Source organism: Rhinoderma darwinii, chromosome 8 (genome assembly GCF_050947455.1).
Source record: "Rhinoderma darwinii isolate aRhiDar2 chromosome 8, aRhiDar2.hap1, whole genome shotgun sequence".
Taxonomy (NCBI): Eukaryota; Metazoa; Chordata; class Amphibia; order Anura; family Rhinodermatidae; genus Rhinoderma; species Rhinoderma darwinii.
In genome coordinates this window covers 6973518-6989064 of record NC_134694.1, presented here as the reverse complement: position 1 = coordinate 6989064, position 15547 = coordinate 6973518, and the positions used below count along the sequence as shown (strand labels likewise).

The window sequence follows — 15547 nt, the reverse complement described above, 5'->3', positions numbered from 1 at the left end:
GTTCTGCAGGAGCTAGGGTGTGTATTATGAGGTTCTGCAGGAGCTAAGGTGTGTACTATGAGGTTCTGCAGGAGCTAGGGTGTGTATTATGAGGTTCTGCAGCAGCTAAGGCGTGTATTATGAGGTTCTGCAGCAGCTAAGGTGTGTATTATGAGGTTCTGCAGGAGCCAGGGTGTGTATTATGAGGTTTTGCAGCAGCTAAGGTGTGTATTATGAGGTTCTGCAGGAGCCAGGGTGTGTATTATGAGGTTTTGCAGCAGCTAAGGTGTGTATTATGAGGTTCTGCAGCAGTTTGGGTGTGTATTATGAGGTTCTACAGAACCCGGGGTGTGTATTAGGAGGATCTGCAGCAGTTTGGGTGTGTATTATGAGGTTCTGCAGCAGTTTGGGTGTTTATTATGAGGTTCTGCAGAACCCGGGGTGTGTATTAGGAGGATCTGCAGCAGTTTGGGTGTGTATTATGAGGTTCTGCAGCAGTTTGGGTGTGTATTATGAGGTTCTGCAGCAGTTTGGGTGTGTATTATGAGGTTCTGCAGATCCCGGGTGTGTATTAGGAGGTTCTGCAGCAGTTTGGGTGTGTATTATGAGGTTCTGCAGAACCCGGGTGTGTATTAGGAGGTTCTGCAGCAGTTTGGGTGTGTATTATGAGGTTCTGCTGAACTCGGGTGTGTATTATGAGGTTCTGCAGGAGCTAGGGTGTGTATTATGAGGTTCTGCAGGAGCTAGGGTGTGTATTATGAGGTTCTGCAGGAGCTAAGGTGTGTACTATGAGGTTCTGCAGGAGCTAGGGTGTGTATTATGAGGTTCTGCAGGAGCTAAGGTGTGTATTATGAGGTTCTGCAGCAGCTAAGGCGTGTATTATGAGGTTCTGCAGCAGCTAAGGTGTGTATTATGAGGTTCTGCAGGAGCCAGGGTGTGTATTATGAGGTTTTGCAGCAGCTAAGGTGTGTATTATGAGGTTCTGCAGGAGCCAGGGTGTGTATTATGAGGTTTTGCAGCAGCTAAGGTGTGTATTATGAGGTTCTGCAGCAGTTTGGGTGTGTATTATGAGGTTCTGCAGAACCCGGGTGTGTATTAGGAGGTTCTGCAGAAGTTTGGGTTTGTATTAGAAAGTCCTGCAGTGGCTATGGTATGTATTATGATGTTCTGCAGCAGCTGGGGTATATATTATAAAGTCCATCTAGCAAAGTACCATTATAATAAATGCCCCAGTTGCTTCAGAAGCTCTTTGAAAAGGGTTAACACCGCTCCATGTCAATCAGTGATCAGTGTGGGTCCGGTCTGCTTACATAGCAGAGCTGGTCCTGCGTAACTGCCTCAGACACTTCTATTGAGGTCTATTATAAATGCCTGTTAGTTCAGCACTTAACCCCTTTGTGTCCAGTGATCCGGAACATTCGGCTCTCTCTCTCTCCTGTCATTTCCATGTTGGTGATGATGCGGTGGAGGAGACGTTGGTGTTTTGCATGAACTTTGAATGCCGCCTGTCCGGTGTGTTTGTCCTCCACATCCATCTATTATGTATGTGACGTCCTTCTCCGGCTGCTACAAGCCTCGTCTTGCCCAAATTACACCCTATTCACTCCGTGGGCACACGCCCAGTAACACAACCCGCTCCTTATTTATACAAGATGATGGCAGGTGTCACATTTATCTCATGATCTCCTATTCATTGTGTGCAAAGGAAACCGAGAATGAAAGGACAGAAGTAAATAGGCTATAATTAAAGCTACAGTAAAAGTCCATTCATCCGGCAATCAATGCTTTGGAAATCCTGTTAGTCCGGCACGGCATAAAATATGTCGCAGTCCCGGATTAGCAGGAACCCACCTGGTGGTAAATCACTGACCTTCACCAAGGTGATTGTTCTTATCTTATCTATAGCTGTTTGTCAATCTCTGACCTTCCAACACAACCGTATTTTCATCTATCCGTAAATACGGATCCGTAGTCATCTGCCTATACGGAAGGGTGTCCGTATTCCATTCATATATACTGATCCGTAAAAAAAAAAGGGAGGCCGCAAATGATGTCACCAACATGTTGCATAGCAACGCTTCCGTAAATAAGGACGGTTTACGGATACACCTCAGTAGCCGTCCGTATTTACAGAAGCGCCCTTAGGCTTCTATGGGAGGGTCCGTGCCGTAATTACGGATAAGAATAGGACGGGTTCTATCATTTCTTCAGCACGGACCCCCATCCGTAAAAATACTGAAATGTGTCCGTGGCCAATGGAAATGAATGGGTCTGAAATTACGGATGAAATATACGGTCGTGTGCGCGGGGCCTAATATCGTAATTGCAATTATAATGCCCGATCGATGGGGTCGGGCTCAACACGGTGCCTGGTTTACACAACTACCCCAATAATAATACGAACAAGGGGCTTCCCCCATCCCCCCCGTTCTTAGGATTGTGGGGACCCCAGAAGTCAGACTACTACCGATTCAAGTAGAAATTGTGTAAGTGTTTTAAATAGGAAAGCCCCTTTAAGAATTTGCCAGGATGTACCATCACTATCGATCGCTGATCCCTAGAACGAAGGGTCCGCAGCGCTGGTTAAGCACAGCTGGCACTTTCTTCCAGCAGAGCCCCTTAGGGATTTTATACCATTCGGTTGTATTCAGACTACGCAGCTGATTCTTGCGGCTGAAAACCGTACAGCAAAAACAAAAAAACACACACGGTTTTAACGCAAATTTCCACAGGTAAAACTTGATAAAACTGCGACAATTTAAAGTAAAATCCGGTGCGGTTTTTGCCAGGCAGCTCTCGGCCGCGTGAACCGCACCTCAACTTCCACGTCTGAATACACCCCTAGCGTCACGTTCATTCTCCACTTCATTTATTTCAATAACGTCTTTAATCCGACGCATAAAAGTTTATTTGAACATAAAAACGGACATAAAACGCCAAACATGGAGCATAAAAATCTGTGCGAAGAATTAACATATAATGGGGTGTCCCACAATATACGTATAGGATCAGTCAATAGATGTCTAATCTGTGCTGCTGGGACCCCCATGCGTCCCGACCGGGGGGCAGTCCTGACTCCATCATGGGAGGAGCGGCCGCTCGTGGGATATCATACAATCCGGTGGAGTTATAATACTGTGTTTATTATAAAGCCGGTATATGTAGGGTGAAGACATACGGCCGGTGACGGGAGGAGTCCCGTATAACTGTCCACTTAAAGGGGAAATCCTACTAGTGTCATGTGGAGGAGGACATTGGTGATGGAAGTATCTGAGCTCCGAGAAGGGTTTCGGACTCGGGAATCAATAGGTGGGGGGGGGGGGGGTGTCACAGCTCCGACCAATGTGATGCGGTCGTGTCCATATCACGTAAAGGGGGGGGGGGCATCATATTGCAATTAATATAATAATCAAAGTGACTCCAAACCTGAAAACAAGAAACAAAAACCCACCGTAAAAATAAAAAAAGTAGAAGAGACGTCTGGACTGTCCATCATTAATGGTTCATATATATCGGTATGAACAGAACCGTGAACAGGAGGGCGCCAATTGTGAGAATCGCGAATCCAATGCCCCACACGCTCTGGCAGAAAGCCCGGCAGCCACTTTGTTCAATGGCGATGAGCCCATCTGGACCGGGCCGGTTTCCCCCACTGTTGGACAGTAGATGTAAGGTCACCAGCGATCCTTTACCTTCTGAAGAGTCTTTCTTCTTCATCCAGCACAGTTTGTATCCATCGGCCCAGACTTGGTGAAGAGTCTGCATTTCCGGGGGAAGCTGGGCTACCACGTCCAGGTTGGGTGGCATTTTCGGCACTCCTTCTGGTGGTACTTCAGCCAAGGTTCGGCACAGAGGGCAGGGGAAATCCTGGGACTTCTTGAGGAACAGGCAGAGTCTGGAGAGACATTCCAAGCAGAACGTGTGAGAACATGGAAGAAGAAGTGGGGTCTTGAATACGTTATCATAGGAGACGTAGCAGATGGGACATTCAAGGAAGCTCGTGAGATGTTCTTCAGGATCTTCTGGGGGTGGAGGGACTGTGGCCATGGCATATCCACATCTCCAACTTGGTATGGTCCACAATATGACTCTTTAGGTTGGTTCTTTCCCCTGCGGAGACACAAAGTCATCTTCTATCACCATCTCCTCACCCCTGGTTTATGTTTTCTAAGTAAGCTACGGGTTCTCACCTTTCTTTGACCGAGTGTCTCCTCCATCCTGCAGGTATTTTATTTTTTCAATAAAATCTTCTCCTGCCTTGGCTCTTGCTCTATCTCCGTATGCACGGCTTCCTTCCTTTGCTTGGTAACCAACAATCAGCTTCGGGTGTCATCCAGACTTGAGCCAAGAGTGATCCTTGGGTCGTCCGTCCTTCCCTCATCACATAGCAACGCAAACAATTGGGGAACGGAACAATAAAGGGACTCCGGAGGAAACCATTAAACACATTCTCTCGCTGGAGAGACGGGACAGACAGTTACTCATTAGGTGGCAATCGCTGCCATTGGGACACTCGGGCCACCAATAATACAATGTATTGGTGATTTATTGCCGATCTGTATGTGCAGAACACACAAAGAGGCCGTCCATAATATACACTGACCTTGGAGAGTCGTTAAAAGAGCGTTTCCCTATCAAATAATTTGAGCGTCTAACTTCTATAGAGATTGTTAGTGTTTTCTGTGTCCAGGAAAACTGGCTGGTATCCAATATGGCAGTGTTGTGTCTGGTATTTCAGCTCTGCCCCACTGAAGTGTAGTAGAGCCGTGTTGTAATACCAGACACAACCTGTGGACAGGTGTTGTTTTCTATCACTTTTTCGTATCTGCAATTATGGAGTGATCATTTAGTCACAGAGTCACCCAGTTGTTATAGTAGTTCATAGCCCCTGCTCTCCTCCCATCTCTGTGGCAATACCCTACCTTGAATGTAATGCAGGTTGAGTTAGTAAAGGGTGTTTTACACTGGCGATTGTCAGGCAAACAAGCGTTGATCTGCTGGTCGTATCGTTTTAAAAAAGTAAAATATTCTGGTTGTCGGCAGCGCATCTTGGTGTGTAAACAGGGAGACGCGCTGCCGACATGATAATAATGTATGGGGATGAGCGATCAGAGTAACGACCGTTCGTCCCCATCCATAGCTCCGCGTGACAGGAGCAAACGAGCGCCGATCACTATGTCTTGATTGATTGGCGTTCGCTAAATCGGCCGGTGTCATAGGGTCTTCAGAGCGAGGTTTCCACTGTTCATCCTTCCAAAACAATAAATTTGATTTCTCACCCTACGGGTACCCATATGACTGCCGATTCTGGCAGGATCAGGTGATCGTTATTATGTCCACATGTGCCATGCTCCGCTCCAATTTAGTCAGAAAAGAATACCCCAACTGCAGTTGGAATATTTCCTATTCTTTCTCCCATGACCAGCAAGTGGCTTATGTCATGGGTTTCAGCTGCAGCCCTGAAGAGGAACACCCTAAATCTAGTGATTTAGGGGTTGTCTCTTCCCCCTCTAAAGTGAGGCACCACAACGATCAGCTGTAATCGCCAGTGAAACGCTCATTAGGCCATACATTTCCCTACAGCGGCCACTACAGGAGAAATGGAGTAGTACATGGCGCCCATGAATAGCCGTCTATGTAATACATGGATGGCTTGAGTCCACCGGAGTGGAAGCCACATGCTATCCGTTCTGACTCGTAGGGTATAAGGACGTCAGAGAGGACCCCCCCTCTAATACTGCACATGGACAGTGGTTGTCTTCAGAAGACATCGCCTTTAAGTAATGATGATGTGGTATAATAAATATAAAGTTCACATTTTATAACTTACTCCCATAGTGTCACATCGATCTTCGATGACTTTATGATGCATTAAACAGAGAAGCGACTGCAGAATAAAATCTCATATTTTACAGTGAAGCAGAAGTAGTAGCCATACAGTAATATTAGTAGCCAAATACAAAAAAAAAAGTACATTGCAGGTGAAGCGGTGATTATGAAACGCAGTAATGGATTCTCCCTACTTGGTCCATACCTTATAGAATTATTTTTTTTGGGGGGGGGGGTAACAAACTGGATCACTGAAGGGGATCCAATGTGAACGGGGGACTACAACCAGAAGCAAAATGTGGTATCGAGATCTATCAGATGGAGAAACGGTCATTGCATTGGGAGCAGTCTCTTATGGAGTCCGGAGATGGTGGGACGATGACACTTGGGCTCCCGGGTGAAGAACGGTTGACCACCACAGATCCGTAGTGACTTAAAGGCGCAGATACGTCGGGAAAAACACCATGAAAAAGAGTAAGAGGATGCAGCAGATGAAGACCCACAAGATGCAGCCGTAGTTCCGCAACATCAAGTTGCACCGGTGGTAATGGGGTTGTCGGGGAACCATCACCAGGTCTCCGCTGTGGGAAAAATGTGGTTGAGTAGGAGTCAGGAGATAGACCGTGATGATGACATTGTCCTCCTGCCCCGGGGGGAAGTGAGACAACGCGTTCTGGGTACTGGTGACATAGTTCTGGCCGTACCCCTTCTTCCAGCACAGTTTGGACCCTTCCATCCACACCTTCTGGAGCTCACCCATCCACGGTGGAAACTGAGATACAATGTTCATGTTAGGGGGTAACTGAGGTACGCCCCCTGGTGGAATGGTGACAACAGCCCGGCACATGGGGCAGCAGAACGTTTCCAGCTCTTTCTGAAAGACACAAAGCTTGGACAAGCACTCCAGGCAGAAGGTGTGCGAACACGGCAAGAGTAAGGGGGCTTTGAAGACGTTGTCGTAAGTCGCAAAGCAAATTGGGCATTCGGGGACCGAATATTCCTGCTCCATGTCCTGCACCCCAGAAAGTACCAGGTTCCTCTACAGTCAAGTTCAGAAGAAAGTTTCCCAAGGAGTCTTCAAGAAACCTGGTGCCCGTAGCATTTCACACCTTGAGGGTGGACTTGACAACATGCCAAGACCCGAAATACCTGAAGTCAGAAGTTCAGCCCAAGTCACGGGGGGCTATAATGGAAGGTCCTTAGATCTGGTCCATATGTGGTCTGACCGGTGGTCCTCCTCAGCTTGGGATGGTGAGAGCGGTCCTGGGGACTGTAGAGGGTTCGGTTACCCTCAGGTCTGTATTCACACTGCGCCTAGTAACTATATTTACTTACTCTTGGCGTGGCTTTATACAGGATCACGTTACTCCGTGACAATGACGAGCCGCTCTCCTTGACTCCGCACATCAGATCGTTCATCGCCTTACAGGAGCTCATTATCTCGTTTTTTAGATCCGTTTCCTTCCGAGGGAGTCATTTACATTGGGACGGCTCAATGCAAATGTCAAGCAGGTGTTAAAGCAGAGCGGTCCCTTTAAATGAGGGTCAGTCGGCTGAAATGTAACTGATGCTGCCAATCAGAAGCACCCAGAGGGGTCACGTGTCGGTGCCCCACCTCTTAGACCTGTTGGAGGTGCTATGAATAGGTCTGAGCTGACAATGTTGGGGGTCTAAACGTTCCATACAGGGAACAACACCTGACCGAACTTTATCAGCTGGTTTAGTTTATCTCTTAATCCGTCAACCATTGCTCTGGAAATCCTGATAATCCAGCATGTGACAAAGCTAGTCCCGTCCCATGCCAGATTATGGTAACACCAGCCTCATAGTCAGGATCGGATATAAAGAATCAGAAATCCGGGTAAAATGTGCAGCGTCTCTGGTTCTTTATTATGAGGATGCGCCGGACTAAACATCAGATAATCCGTCCCCAGGATCTCGCGTAATGTGAATAGTCCTGTATTCTCATCATTATCCCAGACCAGTAATACAGAGCTGCTCCAGACCGTGACCTGGTTTTATTATTTGGGGGGGGGGCATTAGCGCAGTCATGTCCAGAGCCGAGCCCATTTGTTAGGGAAATCTCAGAAGCAAATCTCTCACAATATCAATAACCAGGACTCCAGCGCTCCCCCCCCCCAGTATCAGAGTAATGTCGTCATCCCCGTGTCATAAGCCTGTGACCCCCCCATTGTCGGCGTCCTGTCCCCCAGTTGTCAGTGTGTCATTATCCTGTCCCCCAAGTGTCAGTGTATCATTATCCCGTACCCCAAGTGTCAGTGTATCATTATCCTGTCCCCCAAGTGTCAGTGTATCATTATCCGGTCCCCCAAGTGTCAGTGTATCATTATCCTGCACCCCAAGTGTCAGTGTATCATTATCCTGTCCCCCAAGTGTCAGTGTATCATTATCCTGTCCCCCAAGTGTCAGTGTATCATTATCCTGTCCCCCAAGTGTCAGTGGGATTATCCTGTCCCCCAAGTGTAGTGTATCATTATCCTGTCCCCCAAGTGTAGTGTATCATTATCCCGTCCCCCAAGTGTCAGTGTATCATTATCCCGTACCCCAAGTGTCAGTGTATCATTATCCTGTCCCCCAAGTGTAGTGTATCATTATCCCGTCCCCCAAGTGTCAGTGTATCATTATCCCGTACCCCAAGTGTCAGTGTATCATTATCCTGTCCCCCAAGTGTCAGTGTATCATTATCCTGTCCCCCAAGTGTCAGTGTATCATTATCCTGTCCCCCAAGTGTCAGTGTGTCATTATCCTGTACCCCAAGTGTCAGTGTGTCATCCTGTCCCCCAAGTGTCAGTGTGTCATTATCCTGTCCCCCAAGTGTCAGTGTATCATTATCCTGTCCCCCCAAGTGTCAGTGTATCATTATCCCGTACCCCAAGTGTCAGCGTATCATTATCCTGTCCCCCAAGTGTCAGCGTGTCATTATCCTGTACCCCAAGTGTCAGTGTATCATTATCCTGTCCCCCAAGTGTCAGTGTATCATTATCCTGTCCCCCAAGTGTCAGTGTATCATTATCCTGTCCCCCAAGTGTCAGTGTGTCATTATCCTGTACCCCAAGTGTCAGTGTGTCATTATCCTGTACACCCCAAGTGTCAGTATATCATTATCCTGCACCCCAAGTGTCAGTGTGTCGTTGTTCTGTCGCCCCACATGCCTTTTCGGTGCAGTTTAATACAATCTATTGTCCTCTGTTATCAGGCGTTTCAGGCCACTGTAATGTTCTTCAGTGGGATGAGTGATAAAACTATCCCTTCCCCCCCCCCCCCCCCCCCCCCCGTGACCACTGCCTTATGTCCCATATCTCCAGTGCTGGGACCCTCCAGAAACACTGACATCTATGTGACACTGATCTCTGCTGCTCCTGCAGTTCAGCGGGTTACCAGTAGGTGGGGGTAGAGGATCGGCTTGTTCTCCATCTCTCCGCCATAGAATTTCCTTATCTGTTTTGATTTGACGTCTTATTGAGAGGAAGCGATAACCTGGACGATTCCGGCAAATTCTGCCCATTGTTTATGAACATATCAGGTTTTGTGACTCGCGATAAATTGACTCGGAGCTCTACGTGTTTACCGAACAAATATTGACTGATATTCCTTTTACAACCACGTGGGAAGTGGCGGCTGCATGTTATCAGACAAAGGGGCGGGGCTACAGTGCGACCAATGGGGAGAGTTCAGGATTTTACGCTGGTTTTCCCGTTGCAATGTTAGGCTACTGTTCACACGCTTAACAAAAAACAGCTGAAAATACGGAGCGGTTTTCAAGGGAAAACAGACTTTGATAGTCAGACGTTTTTTTTAACCAAGTGGTTTTTGCAGCGTTTTTTATGGCCATTTTTGGAGCGGTTTTTCTATTGAGTCAATGAAAAGCGGTTCAAGGAGTGACATGCACTTCTTTTTACGAGGTTTTTTTTACGCAACCGTTTTTAAAAATGGCCGCGTTAAAAACTTCCCGTGGGAATGAAATGCCGTTTTTTCCATTGAAACCAATGGGCAGATGTTTACAGACGTTCAGCCCCCGCAGAAAATAGCCCGTCTGAACATGCCCTTATTAGATACACAGCTCAGCTGACAGTATCACACATGGTAGGATTAGATACACAGCTCGGCAGACAGTATCACACATGGTAGGATTGGATACACAGCTCGGCAGACAGTATCACACATGGTAGGATTAGATACACAGCTCGGCAGACAGTATCACACATGGTAGGATTGGATACACAGCTCGGCAGACAGTATCACACATGGTAGGATTAGATACACAGCTCGGCAGACAGTATCACACGTGATCGGATTAGATACACAGCTCGGCAGACAGTATCACACGTGATCGGATTAGATACACAGCTCGGCAGACAGTATCACACGTGATCGGATTAGATACACAGCTCGGCAGACAGTATCACACGTGATCGGATTAGATACACAGCTCGGCAGACAGTATCACACGTGATCGGATTAGATACACAGCTCGGCAGACAGTATCACACGTGATCGGATTAGATACACAGCTCAGGAGACTATCACACATGATAGGATTAGATACAGCGGCTCAGCAGACAGTATCACACATGGTAGGATTAGATACACAGCTCGGCAGACAGTATCACACATGGTAGGATTAGATACACAGCTCGGCAGACAGTATCACACATGGTAGGTCCTGTACTACACATGATTGACAGCTGCTGTCCCCGCCCCCTGATCTCGCTCCCTCCTCACCTGTTACCTGCGCGCTCCTCACTTCAGTGTCTTTCTTGTGCCTCCACCTTTAGGTTCCTGGATTTGAGTGACTCTTCTTTTAACCCTTGACCACCCTGGGCTTCTTATGTGGCCTCGGGGTGACTGCAGAGATATGCCCGCTGCCCTGCCAACCCCTGGTAAGTGGCCTCACCTGTATAAGTCATGTCCATGTAATATCACTACTGTGTAGTGTGGATGATGGGAGTCGTTGCTGGTCTGGATACTTGGGGTATTTGTAGTAAATGTTCACATGTGACGGAGCAGAAGAGCCGCAGCCCAAGAGACGTAATAAATCCACCGCAGCTTTTATATTACAACAGAAGCCACTGGGTCCTAGTGCTGCAGGTCATGGGGAAGAAGCGGTGCAGCAGCTGAGGCATTACATGAAAATATACCTTACCGCCGCTGTGAATGCAATCTATTGTCCCCTGTTATCAGCCTCTCCCCAGTCTGTGACATGGCGAAGGCTGACAATTTCTGTAGCGCTATTGATTGATTTTAACTCTTGAGTGACCGCTGCAGTCCAAATGAATACATTGAGTTGCATACAATTTTGTGGACCGCAGCTGTCACTCAAGAGTTAACATCAATTAGTAGCACCACAGAAAGTCTCAATGTAGGACAGGTGAATGCTATTGTTCTCTGTTATCACTACAAGCATGCGTTAGTTTCTGCAAAAGTGATTGGTCATCAACTGCTGCTCCTCTTGATAACAGCTGGTTGCTGGGGGTCTCCCCTTCATACCTTAGAATTAATTCTGCAGGGTGGTGGCACCATATGTGAAGGGCTGCCCTAGGTTGTGTGCCCACATTGCTGCTTCTGTGCCCACAAATTCTAAGGTCTAGTGAATGGCGGTTCTTCTGGTGGAGCAGAATGTATTATACACGGAAGTCACAGACAACGTTTACTGAGAGATCCTGCTGCCGCAGGGCTCAGATCCGCATTCACAGGAGACCAGGATCTCACCGGCAGCACGGGGAGCGCGGATAGTCAGTGTATCATTATCCTGTACCCCAAGTGTCAGTGTGTCATTATCCTGTACCCCAAGTGTCAGTGTGTCATTATCCTGTACCCCAAGTGTCAGTGTATCATTATCCTGCACCCCAAGTGTCAGTGTATCATCCTGCACCCCAAGTGTCAGTGTATCATCCTGCACCCCAAGTGTCAGTGTGTCATTATCCTGTCCCCCAAGTGTCAGTGTATCATTATCCTGCACCCCAAGTGTCAGTGTGTCATTATCCTGCACCCCAAGTGTCAGTGTATCATTATCCTGCACCCCAAGTGTCAGTGTGTCATTATCCTGCACCCCAAGTGTCAGTGTGTCATTATCCTGCACCCCAAGTGTCAGTGTATCATTATCCTGCACCCCAAGTGTCAGTGTATCATTATCCTGCACCCCAAGTGTCAGTGTATCATTATCCTGCACCCCAAGTGTCAGTGTGTCATTATCCTCTACCCCAAGTATCATTATCCTGTCCCCCAAGTGTCAGTGTGTCATTATCCTCTACCCCAAGTATCATTATCCTGCACCCCAAGTGTCAGTATATCATTATCCTGCACCCCAAGTGTCAGTATATCATTATCCTGCACCCCAAGTGTCAGTATATCATTATCCTGCACCCCAAGTGTCAGTGTATCATTATCCTGCACCCCAAGTGTCAGCGTGTCATTATCCTGCACCCCAAGTGTCAGCGTGTCATTATCCTGCACCCCAAGTGTCAGCGTGTCATTATCCTGCACCCCAAGTGTCAGCGTATCATTATCCTGCACCCCAAGTGTCAGCGTATCATTATCCTGCACCCCAAGTGTCAGCGTGTCATTATCCTGCCCCCCAAGTGTCAGCGTGTCATTATCCTGCCCCCCAAGTGTCAGCGTGTCATTATCCTGCCCCCCAAGTGTCAGCGTGTCATTATCCTGCCCCCCAAGTGTCAGCGTGTCATTATCCTGCCCCCCAAGTGTCAGCGTGTCATTATCCTGCCCCCCAAGTGTCAGCGTGTCATTATCCTGCCCCCCAAGTGTCAGCGTGTCATTATCCTGCCCCCCAAGTGTCAGCGTGTCATTATCCTGCCCCCCAAGTGTCAGCGTGTCATTATCCTGCCCCCCAAGTGTCAGCGTGTCATTATCCTGCCCCCCAAGTGTCAGCGTGTCATTATCCTGCCCCCCAAGTGTCAGCGTGTCATTATCCTGCCCCCCAAGTGTCAGCGTGTCATTATCCTGCCCCCCAAGTGTCAGCGTGTCATTATCCTGCCCCCCAAGTGTCAGCGTGTCATTATCCTGCCCCCCAAGTGTCAGCGTGTCATTATCCTGCCCCCCAAGTGTCAGCGTGTCATTATCCTGCCCCCCCAAGTGTCAGCGTGTCATTATCCTGCCCCCCAAGTGTCAGCGTGTCATTATCCTGCCCCCCCAAGTGTCAGCGTGTCATTATCCTGCCCCCCAAGTGTCAGCGTTTCAGTATCCTGTCCCCCAAGTGTGTGATTTTATTAACGTCTGTCTGTATAATTGCTCCACCTTGTCCGCACGCTGAGCAGACATTATAGATGTGTTGCGGTGTATGATGTGATCTTTATGAGGACGTTCCTCGTTTTTACAATGTTCCCGGGCACTTCCTGAGCAGATGTCGCCGTGACTGACCCCAGCGCGTTGGGTGCAGAGTTCTGTGGACATAGAGATATAGACTTTATTGCAGTCAAAGTTCATGGTAATTTTTGGGGGTTGTAAGTAAACAGGGCCGGGTGACGCGCTGCCGTCTCTTCCCATGATTCACTGTGTTTCCCTTCTAGAATCTGATTGGTCAGTATCCCGGACTGTATAACAGATGAACATGGCGGACGCGTCCAAACTAGAGCCGGAATACGAGTGTCCGGTGTGCTGGAATCCATACAACGCCACGTTCCGCACGCCCAAGCTCCTGAGCTGCCACCACACATTCTGCATGGAGTGTCTGGCCCACCTGAGCTTCACTACCCAGGTGAGGAACCGCCTGCATTGCCCGCTGTGCCGCCACACCACCATGTTACGTCTAGACCAGGTGATCACGGATCTTCCCACCAACGTGCCCATCCTCCGCCAACTCAAACTGAAGCCGGACACACACGGACTTTCCGCCAGAGACACCCGGAGACTGAACTTCTTCCAGCGCCCCCCATCTGTCTATACCCTCAACGTCAGCCAAGACACGGGGTCCGTGTACGACACCCAACAAACTCAGGTACAGACCCCCCCTACTACTATTCCCTCTGACAACTCTTCCTGGCAATGTCTGCGGAACCCCCAATTCCGTATGTTCTCCTACATGATGATGACGATGCTGGTGGTCAGTATGCTACTGATCTTTTCTATTTTTTGGACTCGCAAGATAATGTGGGGTCCAGGGTGACCCCACTATGAGGACACAGATCGGGAGCGATGCATCGACCTCTGTAATACATGTATACCCCGTATAATTATAAAGCTGCGTCCTTGTATTACATCAGTGTTCTTAATAAACCTTGTGCAGTATAAAGAGTCATATCCTGTTTTACGTCAATTGTCACCCAGCTTTCCGAGACTTCTGAATGGCAAAGTTGCTTAGTTATGCCATAATACGTCCCCTGGTCCTGTATCACAAGGTAGGATAACTGTTCTGGAATACAGGAAAGCTGTGTGGCAACAATGGCGGCCATATTGGTTGTCACCCAGCTTTCTTAAATACAGACAAACCTGTAACTGCTGAATAACATTGGACAACTCCGCATCAGACTAAAAACATTCAGAAAAAATTCTGAGATGCCTTTAGGGAAAATGCAATTCATGATCAGTTTGGCCGTAGAGGTGGCGGCCGTGTGGCAGTCGCGTGCTTAGTTGCCACGTGTTGGTCGCTTCGGCTTCTACAGGTGAAGCACGTTATAAATATTCCTCACCTGTACAAGCCGTGTGACCAAAAACCGCATCGTCTACACACGACCGCGCACGGCCAGAACATGTGCCCCAAATAACGGAACCGTTTTCTATTTTGAATCCACAACTGAGCAATTTCTTGTACTCCAGTCACATCCAGAGCTGCAGTCAAAACTCTACTGGCAGTCTACGGGTAAGTTCATGCAGTGTGGAGTTTTTAGAATAGGTCAATATGTTTCCAATATGGCAGTTAGAGATTAAGGTAAATGTATTATTTTTTTTTTAATCTGATTATGGCGGTGTTCACATTGCATATGCTAAACAATCCATAGGGCCCTATAGACCCAGCGGATGCCGTTTCTGTTTTAGTTTAACTGAATAGGAAGCCATAGTCACCGGCTACTGCATGGTAAGTCTAAACATAGTGGCCTTCACTCGGTCGCTACAAAACGACCACGCCGGCAACCTGTTCGGGTGCGGCTGTTAAGTAGCGTGTTAACGGCCGCACGTAAAATGGCCCTATACCTGCAAAATTGTGCGGCCGTAAAGGGTGTATTCATTAATGGCCGCATGATTTTGCAGGTAAAGGGACGTTTTACCCCCAATAACGCGCGGCCATTAACTAGCTAATTGACAGCCCCACCGTACATGGTACCGGCGCGGTTGTTGGCTGCTCTGTTTGGACTTGGGGCTCATGCACACGACCGTAGCCATGTGCAATGCTGTGATTTTCGGGTCGGCCATTATTTCCTATGAACCTGGAACACGGCCATTATAAGACCTGCCCGTTCTTTCTGCGGTCCAGGCTCCCGGGCCATGCACTATTCTATCCATAAATATTCAATGAGGGCCTGTGGCATCGTATGTTGGATGTCCGTCCCATACCTCTGACAGAAGGCTCTAACGCTGTGTGTGAACACGGCCTAAGGAGGAGCGTGGTCCTGAATGTGGAACAGACTGGTTGCTAGGCAGTGTGTATCCATAGAAACCAGACTGTCAGACATGAATTATCCGTTGTGATAGAGAAGGGAGGAGCGGATTGATCGGAGTCACATGACGTCAGTTTCAGCCACTCATTAATCAGCTTTTCCCCATCCAA

The 15547-nt window shown here is 48.2% G+C and overlaps 3 protein-coding genes across 4 annotated transcripts in view; 2 read left to right on the top strand and 1 right to left on the bottom strand.

Annotated features, from left to right (window-relative positions):
- The window catches only part of WDR31 (WD repeat domain 31), a 45672-nt gene extending 34982 nt beyond the window's left edge, over positions 1 to 10690 (top strand). The window contains exon 11 of one of the 2 annotated variants that reach the window (XM_075834821.1): positions 10605 to 10690. Coding sequence is in view for 1 of the 2 variants with exons in the window: in XM_075834822.1 (XP_075690937.1) it covers positions 10605 to 10618 (14 nt within the window). In the remaining variant the exon portion in view is untranslated. The remainder of the gene's footprint in view (positions 1 to 10604) is intronic. The other variant, XM_075834822.1, reaches the window with a different exon arrangement.
- On the bottom strand, positions 6118 to 7245 carry LOC142658912 (uncharacterized). The gene is made up of 2 exons (XM_075834522.1): positions 7144 to 7245; positions 6118 to 6847 (listed from the first exon to the last, which is right to left on the bottom strand). Exons 1-2 carry the CDS (start codon positions 7243 to 7245, stop codon positions 6242 to 6244), a joined length of 708 nt encoding a protein of 235 aa, XP_075690637.1. The 3' UTR covers positions 6118 to 6241.
- Positions 10691 to 13387: 2697 nt separating the features above from the next.
- RNF183 (ring finger protein 183) lies at positions 13388 to 14074 on the top strand. Its single transcript, XM_075834824.1, has one exon. It carries the CDS (start codon positions 13388 to 13390, stop codon positions 13946 to 13948), a length of 561 nt encoding a protein of 186 aa, XP_075690939.1. The 3' UTR covers positions 13949 to 14074.
- The last annotated feature ends 1473 nt before the right edge of the window (positions 14075 to 15547 follow it).

Excerpts from the sequence above, each read along its gene's own strand:
- LOC142658912 (XM_075834522.1), bottom strand. The coding sequence starts at position 7,245 with ATGAGCTCCTGTAAGGCGATGAACGATCTGATGTGCGGAGTCAAGGAG. Across the intron at positions 6,848-7,143 it reads TGTATAAAGCCACGCCAAGA|AGGAACCTGGTACTTTCTGG; the intron begins GTAAGTAAATAT and ends ACTTGACTGTAG.
- RNF183 (XM_075834824.1), top strand. The coding sequence starts at position 13,388 with ATGAACATGGCGGACGCGTCCAAACTAGAGCCGGAATACGAGTGTCCG.